Raw genomic sequence first — 18,992 nt, 5'->3', positions numbered from 1 at the left:
TCGGCCTAAAAAACTGGTGAACAGGTAGCGCCCAGCGGTCATTAAGTGCTGTTAGAGCCTTTCAGCTTGGTTTCAGCTCAGACCGATTTGGAGACTTTTACTTATGGTGTGAAGGGAGTTTCTTAGCTTGAAGACACCCCCATTCTTAACCCCCCCCCCCACTGTGCTGTTGCCACCACCCACCCCAGTGTTGCCCGACCCATGAGCTGGCTGGTTCACCTCCCTGGTGTGTTTTATGTTTTATCAGGCCTTGGTATTGTTACAGACCTGTTTCTCAATCCGCGTGAATTGTTTTGACGAGCGGATTTGTTTGAAAGATTTCTCAATTTTTTTGGTAAATGAGAGGTCTAATTGGAGTGGTCATTTAAATTTTTTTTCCACGTGAGCATTTTGACTTCTGTCTGAACTCCTTTTTCTAGTGAATGGTAATAAAAACGGAATTGCATTTGCATGTTCCTCGGTTTTTGGCGATGTTTTGTCTTTGCTTTTTATGCCTGGCTCTTGTTGGTTTTTATTTGCTGGGAAACAAATTCTGTAGCATTTATATTAGTAATTTAATGCGATTTTAATGCGATTTTTCGCTTAGCCGATTTTTCGTGAGCCATTCGGCCTAAAAAACTGCTGAACAGGTAGCGCCCAGCGGTCATTAAGTGCTGTTAGAGTCTTTCAGCTTGGTTTCAGCTCAGACCGATTTGGAGGCTTGTACTTGTTGTGTGAAGGGAGGCTCATAGGTTTAGCTCCCCTAGGGCGGCGACCACTATCGCCCCACCGCGCTGTTGCACCCACCCCACCCCTCTCCCTCATCAGCCCCCACTGTATCCCCCCTTGTGGCTAGCTACGGACGAGCCATCGTTGGTTAAAAACGCAAATTTATTCTAATTTTAACAATTTTTTCAAGCTCTGAAAGGTTTTGTCAATTTTCGAGTTTTATTAGCTCTAGGTGTCAAGGAACCTCTATGTTTTGATGGTATTTTATTTCATAGTTTCTAGTGGTAGTAGACGGGTTTGGAAATTTCAACATCACAGCTTTTGGCTTTTTTTTGAAAACGTGCAAATTTTTTTGACATTCTTCATTTTTCACGTCTTTGCAGACGCAGGGGCCAGAAAATCTGCTCAAGGTTTTTAAATGAATTACTGAAAAATTTTTTTCCCCATGGAACAGTTTTCAATTTTTTAATATCACAAATTTTAGCAATTTTCTGATAAATCTTGAAAGTTTTTCAATTTTTTTTACAGTTATTGTCATTATGCAAGTTTTCTCAGCCTCAGAGTCAGAAAACCTCCGTTAGGCTTTGATAATAAATTACTGGAAATTTTTTAGGCCATGGAAATTTATTGTCATTTTTTAGGTTTATCCAGCCTCAAGAGCCACATAACCTGCTCTAGGGTTTGATAATAGGTTACTGCATGGTTTCTAGGCGTGATGGAATATTCTTCAGATTTCAATATCACGAATTTCAGCAATTTTCTGAAAATATTTGCAATTTTGAATCCACAAGTTTTTCTTTACAAGTTTTTTGAACTTTTTTGATTTTTTTTTGTTTTTTCCGCCACCAGGGTCCTAAGTACTTCCTCCAATATTTGATAATAAGCTGCTGCATAGTTTCTAGAGTTAATGGAATGCTTATCAATTTTCAATGACTCCAGCTCCAGCAATTTTTTGATAAAATTTAACTTTTTTCAATTTTCAGAAAATAATTATCTTGTTTTTAGTTTATGTATCTTTATGAGCAGGTGAAACTATTTAAAGCTTGAAATAGGGATACTCTATAGTCTGTTGGACAATGAAATGGTTTTGAAGATTTTATTTTTTTGAAATTTAGCAAGATTTTAAAGTCTGCGATTGTTTTCAAAATTTTTTTGAATGTTTGTCCTTTTCTGAATTTAACGATCATTACTGCCCAACCAAACTTTTTAATTTTTGCAGAAGGGTTACTTGACAGACCTCCAGAGACAAAAAATGATTTCGAACATTTTTTTGTTCACTGCGAAATTTGGAAATTTTTCTTTTAAATTTTGCAATATTAGTTTTTTTTCTTTGATTTACTTACAAGGCTAATAAACTAAAATTGCAGAGTCGAATCAAGCTAAAGCTAGCCTCACTAAACTGTGGCTAGCTACTGACGAAGCCAATCGCTTGGCGGTCGTTTGAGAGCAGTTCGCCCGACGTTAGTCTGTTATTTTATTCTTTTTTTCATATCTTATCGCCTTAATGACTTTAATGACCGGTTCCATTGTTTTTTTATTGAAAAACAACTGAACCTATTTAATGTTTGCTGATGACAACTAAAGACATTTTTCTACACTTTGTTTTTCTACAATGCCAGTGAATTTTCCAAGTTTGCTTGTTTTCGTTGTTAGTGTTTGTTGTCTCCCTAGTGGCAGGTCCTATTGGTTTTTTTGAAGCATAAATGAACTTATATAATGTTTTAAATTGATAGCTAATAGTTTTTGGTAACTTTGTTGATGCTTTTCTCGCGCATTTGCTGTTCTTTTTGTCAACTTGGCATATAGTTTCAGTAACGACTTATCACAAGGTTTTTAATAAGACAAAAGTGAACCTATTCACCCTTTCAATTGATTAATAATTGTTTTCACGAGTGAAAACAATTTTTTTCACTAAGAAGCTTTCACTTTTTCAGTAAAATATTGTGTTGGTTTATGTTGGCCTCTTTTTTGTTTAGTGTTTTCTTTTAATATCGATTTCTTCGGTCTTCTATTGCAACAAAAGTTGATCCACTTAAGGTTTTTGCAGCTAATAATTTTCTTTTAACAGTACTTGTTTCGGAAGTGGTACTAAATTTTTTTTATTCCAATGTTAATTGGTAATTTGTCTTTGTGTTTTTTAACGTTTTGTAGTATGGTATGCTTACCGAGTTCAGTATATAATCACGTGTTTTATTTTTTGACGTCAAAAATAAGGAAAATATTTCTTTTTAAAGATCTTTTGTTTGTAGGTTCATGTGCTCTGTTGTGAAAAAAATATTCTGGTCATTAGATTTTTTTTTCTTTTGATTGGAATTAAAAACTTGTTATTGCTTTACCTGATTTCAAAGCTGGGTCAACCATTTGCATAAGATCTCGTGGCTAGTTTCTTTCTTCGCTTATTCTGGAAAATGCTTCTGAAGCAATCTAAAATGAACCGAGTTATTATCCAAGAACGAAGTCAAGAATAGAAACCGTATAAAGCCTTGGATCCCAGTTTTAGATGCCCGGTATTTGAACGTTGTAATTACTCTTAGTTACCTATTCTAATGTGTATTATTGAAATTAGTCCTTGTATGCTCTCAGTAATGCCTAACTACGAATTGCAATAAAAATAGCAAGTAATAAAGGTTTATTGTAGATCAATCAAATTTTGTGTGTTCTGGTTTCTATCCCAATCGGCGATATGGGAATCCGGCGGCTAATTTTCGGTTATGTGCCTGATGTGTTGGGATATCTCAATCCAATTGCTTGTTCTTTGAGGGCAGCTTTACCTTACATCACGACAAGCTGCAGTAATTATTTGCTTTTCATTTTTTAGGTCTCGTTTATTCTATTGGCTTTTTGAGACAACATGTTTATGAAGCTATTGTAGCTATTTTCTGGCGATCAGCCAGCTATTTTAAAAATTGGTATTGATTTCTGCCAACAGCTTCATTGGGTTTTACAGCTGCTGTCGAAAAAGATTTTTAAATCTCGTATTATTATTTCAGGTATCGCTTAAAACTTTTCTATTAGTAAACTGTCATAAAAAATAAGATATCAGATATATCAGTAAACAAGTCTTGCTTTAATGTTTGGTTATGTAAATGGAATCGTTGAGAAAAATCCAAATTTATTGAGAAACGAAGAATTTGTATATAAATTTTGAGGACAAAATAGGGCATGCGTTTTCTGATTTCTTGTTCGAATTTCTCCGCAAAATAGATCTAAAACTGACTAGCAGAGCCAATGAATGGATTTTCTTCACAGTGCTGGTGAGTTACGTAGTTTGAGGTCTCAATATTAAAACCCGAGTTCGTCTGCTTGTGTGAAAATTTAAGTCAAATTTTTGGAAAACAGAAATGAAATGAAGATTTTAAAACTTGAAACGAAAGAATGGATGTTTTCGGAAAACGAGACATAAAATTGGGAAATAGCTTGATTGCCAAGAGGTAAGGTGTGCGATTGACACGTCAATGGTCGATATTGCGATCCCCTAAAGACCTCTGTCTGAGGATGAGCTCTCACCTAATCAGAGCTTGAGGTTGACCATAGCCTGAGTCAGACGCAAAAAAGTGACCATAGTAAGCGAAAAGGTGCATGCATGCTCACAAAACGAATAGGCTGAAATGTGGTAAACACCAGAAAATGACAGCTGAGAATGGGCTGCTGTTAATGCACTGCTGAATGAAACGCCTAATACTGCTTCGCTGTGATTACGCAGAAATAAGATACTTGCTATTGTTAATAGCCGCCCTCAGCCTATCAATTTGTCGTACTTTTTTTCCAATTTTCTTGAAGTTTTTTGTTAGTTTGGTTTTTTAAATGTCGATCATAGTTTATTGACTTTTGTTATATGCGAAATGTCTTTTTATGCGAATTTATTTGGTATCTTTTTGTCGCTCATGCCAACTTTAGCACTAGAGTCGAAGCAGTTTTCGCTAATTCTTTAAGTTCTTCATTTTTTGTCATTTCGTTGTTTTCAATTTCCTTGGCCAAAGAAACGTTTTTACGGCTTGAAAATGAGTGAATCGATTGATTTTGACGATCTGGATATCATTAGTTCATGCTACTTAAAAAAATTTTCCGAATTTCAAGTTTTTAAAGTTTTTTGTACTTTTTCAAGTTTTTAGTTTAAGTGGGCGACAAAACTTTTTGAAGGTCAGATCTGTGGTAATGAAAAGATGTCAGCTTTACAGAAGCTTTTCTGAAGGCATTTTAGCGCCTTTTGTAATTTTGCATTGTTTTTCTGGATTTGGATGAGTTTCTGTCCTCTGTTTGACTCATGCTTATGTTTTCGCATAAGCTCTTTGTTTGTACCGGAAAGGAATCTGTGAATTGCCCTTGTTTTGTTTTTTGGAACATCTGTTATTTTAGTTATTGTACCTCGTATCTACAACTCAAGTTCTGAATATATACAGAAAAACGATGCAACAGTTTTCCTAAATTCATTTCAAGAGTATTTGCAATTCAAGTTCTGTTTTGATTTGATAATTCTCAAATTATGTAAAAAAAATATTTTTTGGCTTTTGTTATACAATTTGTCTGTTAGTCAATTGGGGAGTTTTCAAATTTGTCATTCACTTCTTTGGATTGTAATTCAAGACTTTTCCTGCGATGTTTTTACAATCCAAGAATTGGACGGTATTGGTGCTCTGTGTTCCTGTAAGATGTTACCTTTTTTCAAGACTTTGAGCTTCCGAAACGGGATAAACAAGTAAAACTCAGCGGCCAACAACTTTCATTAGAGGCACTTAGCCGCGTGTTGTAGTCCTTCAATTGCTTAGAGTGGCGAAGTTACTGGGAAGGCCCCAATTCAAAGTTAAAAGGTCATTTAGAGATCTTGAGCCCAAAATGTTGCAGTTTGCGGTTACTTGTCATTCTTGTTTTCGAAGCTGTCGCACAGAGCTGCAAATCACAGGTAATTTTGACAGTTGGATACCTCAACTGGTCTTTGCACAGGTCAATCACTTTCAGGTCCGTGGTGTTCTTACTGCAGTTGAAAATGTGTCTTACGTCATGCGGTGCTACTTGAAATTTGGGACAGCGGTTATCAACATTGTTATGCTTCTGCTATCTTTGGTGAATGTGTACCTTGTTGTGTTTGTTCAACTGAGTATGGACCCTGTGTCGGAGGATACTTTTGAGCGCGTTTCTGTTTTCTTTTTTGATTTAATTGCTCCTTACTGTTTGTATGATGTTTCATGCGGTCCCTATAAGTAACATTTATCGTCGGTCTCATGAAACGAAAACTGGTTGAATATTTTTTTTTTGATAAATTTTCTTGTTGGACCAGTCTAAAATTGAGGTTTGTAAAAGTTGATAAGTCTTTTGCTAGAAATAATTACTTTTTATTACTTTTTACGTTTTAAGAGCGATATGTTTTGGTACTCCAACCATAATCACGCAAAGTTATACTAATTTTACAATTTTGAAAAGATTTTGCTAATTTACTTAAATTTGTGATAATTTTTTTTACTAGGTTTTTCGAAAATTTTTGTCATTTAAGTTTTTGAGCCGTAGTTGTCAAGGAACCTCCTCTATGGTTTAATAATTGATTGATGCATAATTTCTAGTAGTAATAGAATGGTTTTCAAGATTTTAACATCAAGAATTTTAGCAGTTTTTTCTGATAAAATTTGCTTTTTTTTGTAAATTTTTGTCAAAAATTTTAATTTTTTGTTTCTCTAGCCTCAAGGGACAAGAAACTTCTTCTTGGGTTTGAGACAGGCTACTGCATAGTTTGAAGTGGTAATGGAATGTTTTTCTCGATTTTAATATTGCAAATTTTCTTAATATTAAAAACAACAGCTTTTCTTATTTCTGAAAATTCATATTTTGGCAGTTTTTTGAATTTTCCGGCTGCAGGGGCCCAGGAAACTGCTCCAGTTCTGGATAATAATTTACTGCATATCTGATAGAGGTAATGGGATTATTAGCAATCTTTTAATACCACGAGTTTTAGCATTTTTTCGATAAGACTTAGATTTTTTTTAATTTTCTGAGAATTGATATCATGTTCAAGTTTATGGACCTTTATGAGCCAGTGATACTATGTATGGCTTGAAATAGGGATTTTGGATAGTCGCTAAAGATAATAAAACTGGTTCTGAAGATATTAATAATTCGAATTTTTGCAATGTTTAAACTTTTCGAGTTTTTTGTCGTTTGGAGTTTAATGATCTTTACTGGTCAACATAATTTTTTTAAAGTCTTGCCAACTTAATTTCAAGTCTTACCAACTTAATTTCAAGTCTTGCCAACTCAATTTCAAGTCTTGCAGACGGGTTTATGACAGAACTCCGCTGACAAAAAATTGATTTGGAACATTTATCAGCGAAATTTAGAAACTTTCTGTAAGTTTTATGCAGTTTTCAAAACATTTATCATTTTTCCCGAGATTATCTACCTTTAGTGGCAAGTAAATCTATTTCAAGGTTTGTGCGTGATTGAATGAGTATATTCAATTGCATCGTATTCAGCCCTCAGGTTAAAAGATTCAAGAGTTTTAGCAATGATGATGATTTTGTTAAGTTTGTTTGATTATTTTGGTTTCTCAAATTTCGAAATTGTCTTTTTGTCTGGCATCGTCCAATTGATCTGCTGTTTTGGTACATGAGTTCTCATCTTTTTATTCAATTCGTTGGATTGTGTTTCCGGACTTGTCCTGACATGTTTTTCACTTCGTCGAATAAAAAGTAGTTTCGCTTTACCTCATTTTGCTGCTTTTTTGACATTTTGCGTGAGTTATTTTTGACTTTTTTCAGGCCTGTTGCATTGTTCGCTCATTCTGCTCAATGTAAGCTGTTTCTCAGCAAAGCAATCTAGAGTTAACAGATGCATTAACAAAACGAAATGAAAAATAGAAGCGGGATAAAACCGTAAAGCCCAATTTTTGATGCCAGCTACTTGAAGTTTGTTCTTATAGGTTACAGTTACTATCTCTAATGCTTATTGGTATTGATGCTAGTCCCTGTGTCCTCTAATTAAGTAAGAAGAATATGTCTTACAAGAAAGTGAAATAATCTTTTCCATTTTTTTGGGTCTTGCAATCCCAATTGGGGTTATGGGAATCAGTGGCCGCTTTTTTCCGGCAATCTGCCGTGTATGTATAAATAAATTATGATGGTGTCCATAGTGCAGGTGCATTGCCATTTTTAAGGCCATACGATCACTACAGAATGGCAGAGTTAACTGGAGATTGGATTGATTTTTTTCGGCAGATTATTATTGGTGATTGTTCTCATACTGAGATTTTCATATGGAAAAAAAAATTCATTTGGTAACAAATTTTTTCAATTATTTTGTTACTCTCTTTAACTCTAGATTACACAAATAGCGAGACACTAAATAGCTATGTTTAAAGATTTTTTTCAAGCGATATATTAGTAGCTGCTCATAGAAAAAATTTAAGTTCTTCGTGAAGGGGAACTGCACGTGTTATCACCTGCTCGTCACTGCATAGATTATCAAAGTGATGTCAACGTTATGGTTATATTTGAGTTTTCGATTTATTTTTGAGTGTTTGAAGGAGAATATAGGAGTCGTATGGATAGGCATTTATCCTAAACAAAAGTAACATATTTTACTGTTCAGGTTTTTGCAATGATGGAGTAAGCGGGTTTTCTGAAAGCATTTGATTTACTACAGGTGGTAACAACACGAAAGGATCTATTCAGTCAGATTCCAACGTACGCAAACCAAGTAACTCCTACCGGTGCTCCTGATGTGAAATTGTCGCCTATACAGACGAGTTTCTCAACTAACCAAGGATCATCGCCACCAGTGCACCATCGTCCGTTAACAAACAGCAGCCTTCAATCTAGTGCAACAAGCTCCTCTGTGACACTTGAGTTGCCTCACAACTTCAATTCTGTCGTATCGAGTGACTCTCAAAAACTGCCTTTCTCTCAATGTGTCTATCTCACCTCTGTCTCTAACGATGCCTCCTCCCCCGCTGCTTCCTCCGGGGTGGCATCGTCTTCTCTCTCCAACTCCGTCATTTCAACTGAGAACAACTTGCTGGTTGGGACCATTCAAAACCAGAACACTCTTGGACTCAAATGTGTCCCGTTGAATATTGTGCCCAGGGTCACCCACCAGCTCCCAAATACCAATCTCTTGCACAAAACAGACATTCGCGATTCTAGTGGAATTGAAAGGACTTCTAATGCCCTTCTCCAACCCAGACTTACACTTTCTCTGGCACCTACTGTAACCAATTGGCAACCAAGTTTACGTGACGTGTTACCCGAGCAGAAAAATGAAATAAATGTTGTCGGTAGTCAAAATGGCTCTTCACCCAAGACCACCAGTTCTGGCTCCCTGGCGCCTCTGGGAAGCCTTCTTCCGTCCAATTTTAATTTGAGTGCCACCGAGCCTCCCAATGTGGCAAATAGGAAGCGAACCGCTGATCAAGGGTCGAGCTATCTCTGTGCAAATAATCATGAAATTATTTTGAATGACGGACAGTACAGAAAATTCAATGCAGTTTCAGATGACAGACAAGTGAATTCCCGAGGAAGTTACGAAAAGATTGTCCAGAAGTCAACAAATGAACTTGTTAGTTACTTTCTCAGTGAGATATCCTTTTAATTGCTCTCGAATGAGAAGAATTATTGTTAAGGTGTGTGTCTTTTTATGCAAATTTTTCTCTCGACCGTTTTTCTTTGCGCTTTTCTTCTAGAATAATCTTTGACTTCTCAAGTGGCTTTCACGCACTATTTCTTGATTTTTGAGTGATTAATAGCCGCGTCAGAAATTCCAGGCGGCTATTAATAAGCTCCTAATTTTTATAGCTGCGAAGCTTTAAGCTGAGCGGAGCTATATTGCGGTGCTCTTGGTTTTTTACAATTCAAAGAATTTGAATTGTATTGGGGCGCTGTCTTTTTTTAAGATCTGTTCTCATATTTTCATGATTTTTGAAGTCAAATTGGAGTGGGGATGTTGGTCACGCCGAAACAGGATCGGAGCGAAAAAGCGATTGGTTTTGCGGCGTGAATGTTTATCGCTTTAATTTTAAAGTAGACTGATAAAACTGTGTTTGAACAAAAATTCGCTTTCTCGGTAGTGGTCTTTTGTTCACATGCGGCAATTTCACTTTGATTTCTTACTGTTTTTCGATTTTTTGGATCAGATTTTTTTCTAAGTGGTTTTCCCAATCCATTCGTAGTTCATTCTTGACCTAGTTTTTTGTTTGAACCAAATTTCCATTTCTCGCTAATGGTTTTTTTGTTCACATGCGGCATTTTTACATTGAGTTTCTGTTTTTTTATTTTTTTGATCTGAATTTTTTTGGAAATGGTTTTCCCAATTCACTCATAGTCCGTTCTAGGTCTATTTTTTGTTTAGTCAATGGAACTTCTTTGAATTGTGCGTCAGGACTTGTCCTGCTATGTTTTTTATTTCGTTGTCTGACGCTCTTTTTCGTTTTACATTTGTTCACACAGCAAAGCTGAAAAAGTCAAATTTTCTGAATGACTTCTTCCTCTCACTAACGGCGTTTGCGCGCGTGACGTCATTTCTCACTCTCTTAAGCAAAAGTTGATTAATTTTGCGGGATTAGATTTTGATAACAAGTAACTTACCTCACTCAAAAAAATGACTTTTGCACTTTTAAACTTAAGTTCAATTTGAATCTGTTTAAGGTCAAAGGAACTCATATTTGCAGTGAAGGTCCCTAATAAGAGGTTTCTGCGGGATGATTTTTAACAAGCTTTATTAATTTATCGTTGAATGTTTTTTACCTAGCTTTTTGATTGGCGTCAGTTTTTTAATTTAGATGTCTGTTTCTACCTCTATTATACGGCACGCAGGTCTATTCTTTCGCAGCTATTCCGGCTATATACCGGCTATGTTTTAAATTTCAAAGATTTTGAATTGTATTGGGGCACTGTCATTTTTTTGATGTTGACACATTTTCATGATTTTTGAAGTCAAATTGGAAATGTGATTTTGGTCACGCCGAAACAGGAAGTGGAGCGAAAAAGCGAGTGGTTTTGCGGCGTGAATGTTTTAGCTCTAATTTTAAAGTAGAGTGAGAAAACGGTGTTTGAACAAAAATTCGCTCTCTCGGTAGTGGTTTTTTGTTCACATGCGGCAATTTAACTTGATTTATGTTTTTTTCAACTTTTCGGATCTAATGTTTTTTCTAAATGTATTCGCAATGCATTCATATTTCATTCTAGGCCTAATTTGCTGTTTGAACCAAATTTCCAAGTATCTCTAGTGATTTTCATATGCGTTATTTTGACATTAATTTTCTGGTTTTTTTGTTTTTATGTTTTTTTAAATTTGTTTTCCCAATTCACTCATAGCCGGTTCTAGGTCTTTGTTTGTTTAGTCAATGGAAATTTTTTGAACTGTACGTCAGGACTTGTTCTACTATGTTTGTTTTTACTTCGTCTAACAGATTTTTGTTTTATCTTATTCTTGGAATCAACTTTTTCAATGACTTCAGTGACTTCTACTGCTTTGCAGTTAAAATTTGTATGCGTGACGTCATTTCTGCTTTTAGGTCAATTGCTTGACTTACCTCAATGAAAAATGACTTCTGAACTCACTTATGGAACTTTAGATTATATAAACATTTACTAATTAAAGATCAATAGTGTGCATCTAAGTAGTGCCAAACCTATACGCCCTAATTCTTGAGTATTAGTCTTGAGTATAGACCGTATGTGTCATAAAAATGACAGTCCGAATCTAACCCAAAAAGTCTAGTGGTCTATTAAAGGACTGGTGTTTGATCTGTCTATCTTGTTTCATTAGTTGTTTTGTAATTCTTGGAAGGCCAAAAGCGTCTATCGCGGCTATTTTCGGCAATCTGCCGGCTATGTTTTCTCTCACTCCGAAATAATGTTTGTTGTTCAAACACAACCGATTGATAGAGAGATGAAGAGAAGGTCGTGGTATACGAGGGGTTAATACCTCTGTCGAGTTGAAGGAATTTGACTCAGAGGTCGCGGTTCGAACCCTAACTTTAGCTGATGTTTTCGCACCCATAAAAAATTTTCTAGGCTATAACCCCAGAATTAAATTGCACCGCCTGTCGTTCGACAGCAATTTTTCCGACGTTAGTCGGTTTATGTTTATTAATAGTCGACGTCAGCCTCTCAAGCGGCTATTATTTAAGCTCTCTCCTTTTTACAATCCAAAAAATTTGAATTGTATTGGGGCACTGTCTTTTTTCAAGATCTGTTCATACATTTTCCTGATTTTTGAATTCAATTTGGAGTACTGATTTTGGTCACGCCGAAACAGGAAGTGGAGCCAAAAAGCGAATGGTTTTGCGACGGGAAATTTTTTTGCTCTAGTATTAAAGTAGAGTGAGAAAACGGTGTTTGACCAAAAATGCGCTTTCTCGCTGGTGGTTTTTTGTTCACATGCGGCAATTTCACTTTGATTTTTATTGTTTTTCCGTTTCTGGCTTGTGGTTTTTTCTTGTTCACGAGCGGCATTTTGACATTGATTCTGTTTTTTTAATCTATTTTAAATATGATTTTCCCAATTCACTCATAGTCCGTTCTAGGTCTAGGTTTTTGTATAGACAATGAAAATTTTTTGAATTGTATGTCAATACTTGTCCTGCTATGTTTTTTAAGTTCGCTTTATCTTTTGATCACGTTTTTCGTTTTACATAATTCACGACTTTCACGTTTGACTTCTGACTTACCTCACTCAATGTTTCAACTGAATGGTTTTTAAATCCATTCACTCAATGAATTGCGCAAGACAGTGAATACAGCCAAAGTCAAAAGAGCAAAATGAAAAGAGACGGGATAAACCGGTAAAGCCCGGCCATGAAGTCATTGAGAATTAGGTTATCAAAGTTTGCTAGCTGACATTGGTATTAAGCTTATTAGCTTTCAGTTTACAAGCTGATTTAAGTATAGTTTTAGAATCCTACTGAAACTGCACTTCGAATTAGAAGACTTTTTAACACTGAAAAAAAAAACAGAAAAAGAATTTGGTCGATTTATCTCTTCTTTTTCTGTTTCAATCCCAATGTGCATCAAGCGCGTCAACGGCGGCCTTTTTCGGCTATATACCGGCTATGTTTAATAGTGGCGAGGCTATTATTGCTTTAATTAATTGCTCTCAACCGATATTTGTGACAATTGTATTACTCCTGGTGGTCGTTTCTAATCTAAATTTGCTATTCAAAACTGTCCAGGAAACATTAATTCGTGCTAAGAATGGCGGTTCATTAAGAGTTTGATTTTTATTGGGGTTCTCTCTCTTTAATTGCTCTCAAAAGAAATTTAAGGTATGTATTGTAAACGTGCATGTCTTTTTGTAAAATTTCAGCTTGACCGTTTTGCGCTTTTGTTGTTGAACATTCTTAAGCTCTTTTGTGTCTTTTTCTCACTCGACTTCTTGATTGATAGCCGCAGTCAGCCTCTCAGCGGCTATTATTTAGGCGCTCTCCTTTTTTAAATTCTTCTTACCTTTTGATCGTGTTTTTCGTTTTATATAAGTCACCACTTTCACGGTTCCTTTCTGACTTACCTCACTGTTTCAACTGAATAGAGTTCAGAATTCGTGCAGCAAATTGACCCCACTACGTTCAAAGTCAAAAGCTGAAATAAAAAGAAACGTTATTAATCAATAAAGCCAGGTCACTGAGACTTATTGTTTAATGGCCGTCCTCATCTTCTCAGCCGGCTAATATACTGGCCCTTTTTTTAATAAAAATTGTTTCGCTTTGCCTTAGTTCCCAGCTCGTTCAACATTTTGCGTGATATTTTTTTGACATCTATAGACTAGTCTCACTCTTCTTTCATGCTTCTCAAAGTGCTTTTATGCAGCAGTTGCTCAGCAGAGCAATCTAAAATGAACTGTCAATACCGAAAAACTGAATCAAAAATAGAAATGGGAGGAACCCATAAAGGCCAAGTTTAGATACCTGCTACTTGAACTTTGTTTTTTTTAGATTTATAGTTAACGTCTCTAATGCCTTTTGATATTGACACTACCCGTGTTTCATCCCATTATGAAACAGGAGTATGTCGGCAAAAAGAAATAAAAAAGTTTGCATTTCAAAAATATTTCTGTACAACAATCAATATTTTCATTTTAGTCTTCTTTCAATCCCAATCGGGGTTATGAGAATTAATGGCGGCTTTTTCGGCAATCTGCCGGGTATGCTTAAAGACTTGTCTTAGTGTATTAAGTTATTAGTGTTCCATAAGAGTATATTGCTAACTGTTATTAGTGTTAAGCTTATTGTCCTTCCATTTAGAGAATGATCAAATCTCATGAAACTCCATACCAAATTAGAACACTTCTGACCTTTAGAGAAATTAGGCTATCATCAGTTATTTTTCCCTCTAACTGTTAAAGTAAACGGCGTTTTTTTCGTGTAATAAGCTGGCTATGTTTCGCTTGATATCTGGTGCTCTTTTTCCAAAGTCAAGTGTTGCTTACGTAAAGCAAATCCACTCTAAAGGAGTAGCTAACAAAGCTTAGAGGCGAATGTAGCAGACTCCTATCCCTGAAGTCGCGCGTTTGAATCCTTCGTGTGTCAGTTTTTTACGCATTAAAAATTATATGTGCTACCTTTTTAGGTCTTGTTGTTTTGGTTTACAGGACATTTTTGAGGAAAAAAAATTGTATGGATCATATTAATATCGCGAAATTTAGAAACTTTTAATAAATTTTCAATTTTGTCATACTTCGAGGTTTTGTTATTTTAGTGGCCGATATTTCAATTTCAAAGTTTGTGTGTAGGTTAATCGGTCTATGTCCATAGATCAAGTTTAGCCTTTAGTGTAAAAACTTGTGTAAAATTTTTAGCAGTGATTATATTTTGCATCTCAATTTGCCCTGCTGTTTTTTTGATCTGTTCACACTTTTTTGGTCTGTTCACACTTGATCTGTTAACACTTTTTCTACTTCAGCTGATTTTAGTCACGCTGAAGTAGAAAAGGGAGCGAAAAGTAGAGTGGACGTGGTTTTCTTTTCAACGAATTTTGAAGTTGAGTGAAAAATAGGTGTTTGAGGACTTTTTCGGTTTTTGAGTGATTTTTTGTATATGCTTCAATTTGACTTCTGTTTAATTGTTCTCAACCGAAGTTTGTAGAAATTATATTAATCCTGTTGGTCTTTTTTATGCAATTTTTTGCTTGACCAATTTTTCGTCTGATAAATTTGACTTTTCGTCCTCAAAAACGGGATAAAGAAAAGAGCCCTTCAGTTCACTAGTCTCCCTTATGTTTTGGAGACTTATACTTAGTGTGATGGGCGGTTCTTAGAAATTGTCCCCCAGCGCCCTCACTTTGCCGCCCCACATTGTTCAGGCCGTAAGGGCCCCGGCAGCCAATGATCCCCCTCCCACCGTTGCCAACCCCCTCCCCCCAGTCCTCTCCCAAGTGCATCCCTCCCCGCTGCGCTCACCTCACGCCCTTCAATTAAGCTAAAGCTGGTCTCACTAAACCAACAACTCCCACTTAATTGCAACAAACATCAATCAAAATTTCCTCAATCAATGTATAGTTTAAAAAAATTTCCTTTTTTACGCCCCTTCAATTAATCTAAAGCTAGCCTCATAAAGCCGGGTTGCTACTGACGAAGCCAGCCGGTCGTTTGAAAGCAATTTGCTCCGACGTTAGTCGGTTATGTTTCGCTTCATCGAAGGAAAATATGTTCAACTTTACCACATTTTGTCGCCCTTCAACATATTATTTAAAATCTTTGACTTATCTAGACTGGTCTCATTCTGCTCAAAGTACTTTTAAAGTGTTTCAGCAAAGCAATCTAAAGTGAACAGAATCAGTATCGAAGAACGAAATTCAAATAGTCTTGTCCAGGCTAGTTTCATTCTTCGATCATTCTGCTCAAAATTCTTTTAAACAGCAGTCGCTCGAAAAAACGAAATCAAAATGGAAACAAGTTAAACCCACAAAGTCGAATTACAGATGCCCGCTACTTGAACTTTGCTATTATAAGTCTTTGTTAACATCTTTAATGATTTTTAGCATTGAAACTATCCCCGGCAGCCTCTCATGAAGAAACAAGAGATTGCAGAACTTCAAAATCCCATCGAAATTGTTTGCAAAAAAGTTTTATTTTTTGTATTATTTTTCTGTTCCTTCAATCCGAAACGGTGTTGTAGGAATCAATGGCGGCTATTTCCCGGAAATTTGTGTGTATGTTTTCTGTAGTAGTGTTTGAACAAGGGTAGTGATTTAATTGCTCTCGAGTAAAATTTGAAGCCACTATTGTTGACAAGTGTGTCTATTCTGCAAAAAAAAATGCTTGACCGTTTTTGCTGTGGAAAATTCGTTTGCTCTCGTGATTTTGTCACATTTGACTTCTTGATTAAGTCTGTTGCTTGTATAGAGGCAACAGTATTTGAGAAAGCAAAACCGGTATAGCTGAGTGGTTCAGGTTGCAACGATCCGAGAAGTGGCGGGATCAAACCTTTCAGCTTTCGTCTTCTCTGCACCCAGTGTTCTCTGGGCTTGGAACCACTCACCTGTGTTTTTTGCGCGCATGAGGTTCTGTAGGCTGAAAAAATTATTAGGACGTATTATTGTTAGAAATCCTAACACATTTTTGAATGTTTGTTCCCTAATTTCCCCCGCTTGGTTTTTCTCGGCGTGTAATCTTTTGTGAGTTTTTTTCCTTGATATTAATTTATTGAATATGATCACATGTCTCACGTTTGGATGTCGCTAACAGTTCTTCTCAGTCGATTTTTTGCTGGCCTATTTTCTACTGGTCAAAGAAATTCTGTTGTGTTGGTGCTCTTCTCTTGTAAGGTGAAGAATGTTTTTTCGATAACTTTCTTTTCAAAATGGGATAAACGGGTTAAGCACAGTGGACATCAAGATTCATTGGAATCGATCAGTTAGCCTTAGTGGTCTTTCAAGTCTTTTAAAGTTTTTGAGCCCAAAATATTGTACTTTTTAAGTGGGTCGTCAATTGGCTTTACTCACAGCTTTACTCATGTAAGTTGTGTTCAAACTAGAACTGTTTCATATCTGATTTTTGAGTTTTTGGTTTATGCACAAGAACATAGAGAATGATATTTGCAGTTTAGGATTTTGGAAAATTTTGTAAGGTTTTTGTACTTCCCTAGAATAATGAAATTTTTTTAAGCTTGCGCGTAGTTAAATGGGTAAATTTTAGCAGGACAATGATTTCAAATTGCGATTTTGCAACTTGTGATTCTGAGGACATAATTGTGGAAATTGTATTCAAATTAGCAATGATTTTGTGCAATCGTTTTTAAGTTTCGTGGTCGATTTTTTGATTTTTTTAAATTTGATTGAATTTTTGTTTTGAGGTCAAGCTGTCAATTAAAATGCTTTTAAGCTTGTGACTGGATTCTTGTGCAGGCTATTTTCCTCATTTTTGTATTTATTTTTGCATTAAAAAATAAAGTTGCAAAATATTGAAACAATTGTGCTATATTTGGCAGCTTTTGAATAGAATGTGTTTAGGGAAGAGAAAACTTATTGATACGACAGATGGGACATTCAGTCAATGGAGGAGGCAGTTTTCTATGTACTGACCGGATAACGAGCATCCCTGTGCCGCAACCAATTCACAACGACACTGACAGCCGAGCAAACGTGGAATCAAGCGCGCCAAGAGTAGTCTTTCTCACAGAGAACTCTTTACTGCCTGCAAATGGAAACGTCATTAATGGAAGTGGCTTAAGTAAGATGCGAGAAGTGATTAACCCTGATGGAGTTCCGAGGTATGTTGACACGTATCAATCCCATGATAATCAGCCAACATTGCAGCGTCTCACCAATTTGCATCCGCCTTTCGATTTAAAGATGGAAGATTTCCGCCCTCTTGGAGATGAAATTGGAGCAATGCAGTCTCTCAACGGGAACTATCAAGTGGAGGCTCCGAGAAAGTTAGAGTTGACTCCGGTGTACTTTGACGGTGTTGAACAAGTTGTGTCAGCACATGTAAAACAGGAAGTCAATCGTGATTATTTGACGACCAACAACGGAGACATGCCGGTTTACAATTCACCAGTGGATCCAAATGCTTCTATTGGTGCGGGTGTTGAGATGTTGTATCATTCGAATGTATCGAACGCCACGAATGGCAACAACGCAATGAGTCTGAGTCGAAGTCCGTCACCTATGACCCCGCCAAACACTGTGGCACCTGAGAGTGATGGTGAGTCTCCGCAGCCACCTCAGCCGCAATCTTCTGTCTTGGAACAAGGTCGCCAACCAGGTTCAGTTGGCGTCCCGTCTATCGGGACCACAATGTATAGGGAGACGGCCCACAGTATATTCAGATCTACGTCTGTTGAGGAGGAGGAGGAGAGTAGCAATCTTCCCCTTGACAGTCACACTGCCGCGTCTACTAGTGCAAGTCTCTGTTTGGGCACAGGAGGGGAAGGGGGAGGGGGTGAGGACAACTCTGCTAATGCGGTGGCTGCTGCTGCTACATTCGCCGCTATTTCCTCCGAGGGGACCAAGAAGTACACGTTGCCCCCACGGTTCATGGGCAAAAATAGCAAGTATTTCTAGCCCTAATAGAAAAGATTATAAGTATTTATCACTATTTTGTGAACTCTTTTAATTTTTGTCCATTTTATTGAGTATGATTTTGAATACAGTTTATGCAAACGCTGAGCGGCTTGTAAAATAATTTTATTTCAATTAGTTGCTTTGTTTTTATTGATATTCACGTTGCTGAGCAAATCTTTTATAAGTGCTACTGGTATCGGTGCTAGACTCTGTGGAAGAAGTTTACCTAAAGTGATCATTTATGATCCTGAACTGAAAAGTGACTTAATCACGCCAAATGAATTCATTAATAGTTTAAGTTATTTTGGCTGAAGAGACAGTTTTCAGTCCAATTAATTATATTTGATGGCCGGCTGTGTTGATGCCAGCACATTAAGCAACTGCTCAATTTGAGTTTTGTACATTGAAATTTTAGTTTCCTGTATATTTATTAATGTGAAATGTGAAGTTAATAGTCTAAACAAAGTGAATTTGATCTTTGAAAATGGTCAGATATATTTATCAGTGTTGGCATTGTTGACATTGATATTGTACTCACTTTCAGGTGTGTGTTTGGATTGGAACAGTTTGTAGCCTTGCAAGTGCAAATTATCAAATTTTGCTATAGTTACTATTTTCTATCGCTTCGCTGATTTTGCTCTCTTAACTGAATGGCAGTTTTAAATGATGTAAATCTTTCGTGCTAATTATTTGATAAAATAATTTAGTTCTTTGATTGGGCTGTCATCATAACTTGATCAAAAACTAAATACAAATTCATCAAAACTTACTTTTGCTTTTAGTGTATGGTCGAGTGAAATT

At 36.3% G+C, this 18,992-nt stretch overlaps 1 protein-coding gene across 1 annotated transcript in view; it reads left to right on the top strand.

The window, feature by feature from the left end:
* Positions 1–18,960, top strand: part of LOC142334693 (pyridoxal-dependent decarboxylase domain-containing protein 1-like) — a 454,496-nt gene extending 435,536 nt beyond the window's left edge. The window contains exons 5-6 of the mRNA XM_075382927.1: positions 8,338–9,249; positions 17,136–18,960. Coding sequence (XP_075239042.1) covers positions 8,338–9,249; positions 17,136–18,191 — 1,968 coding nt within the window. The 3' untranslated portion in view covers positions 18,192–18,960. The remainder of the gene's footprint in view (positions 1–8,337; positions 9,250–17,135) is intronic.
* Positions 18,961–18,992: the final 32 nt, after the last annotated feature.

The sequence above is a fragment of the Convolutriloba macropyga genome, chromosome 2 (genome assembly GCF_964194025.1).
Source record: "Convolutriloba macropyga chromosome 2, txConMacr16.3, whole genome shotgun sequence".
NCBI lineage: Eukaryota > Metazoa > Xenacoelomorpha > Acoela > Convolutidae > Convolutriloba > Convolutriloba macropyga.
This window is presented reverse-complemented; position numbering and strand designations above follow the sequence as displayed.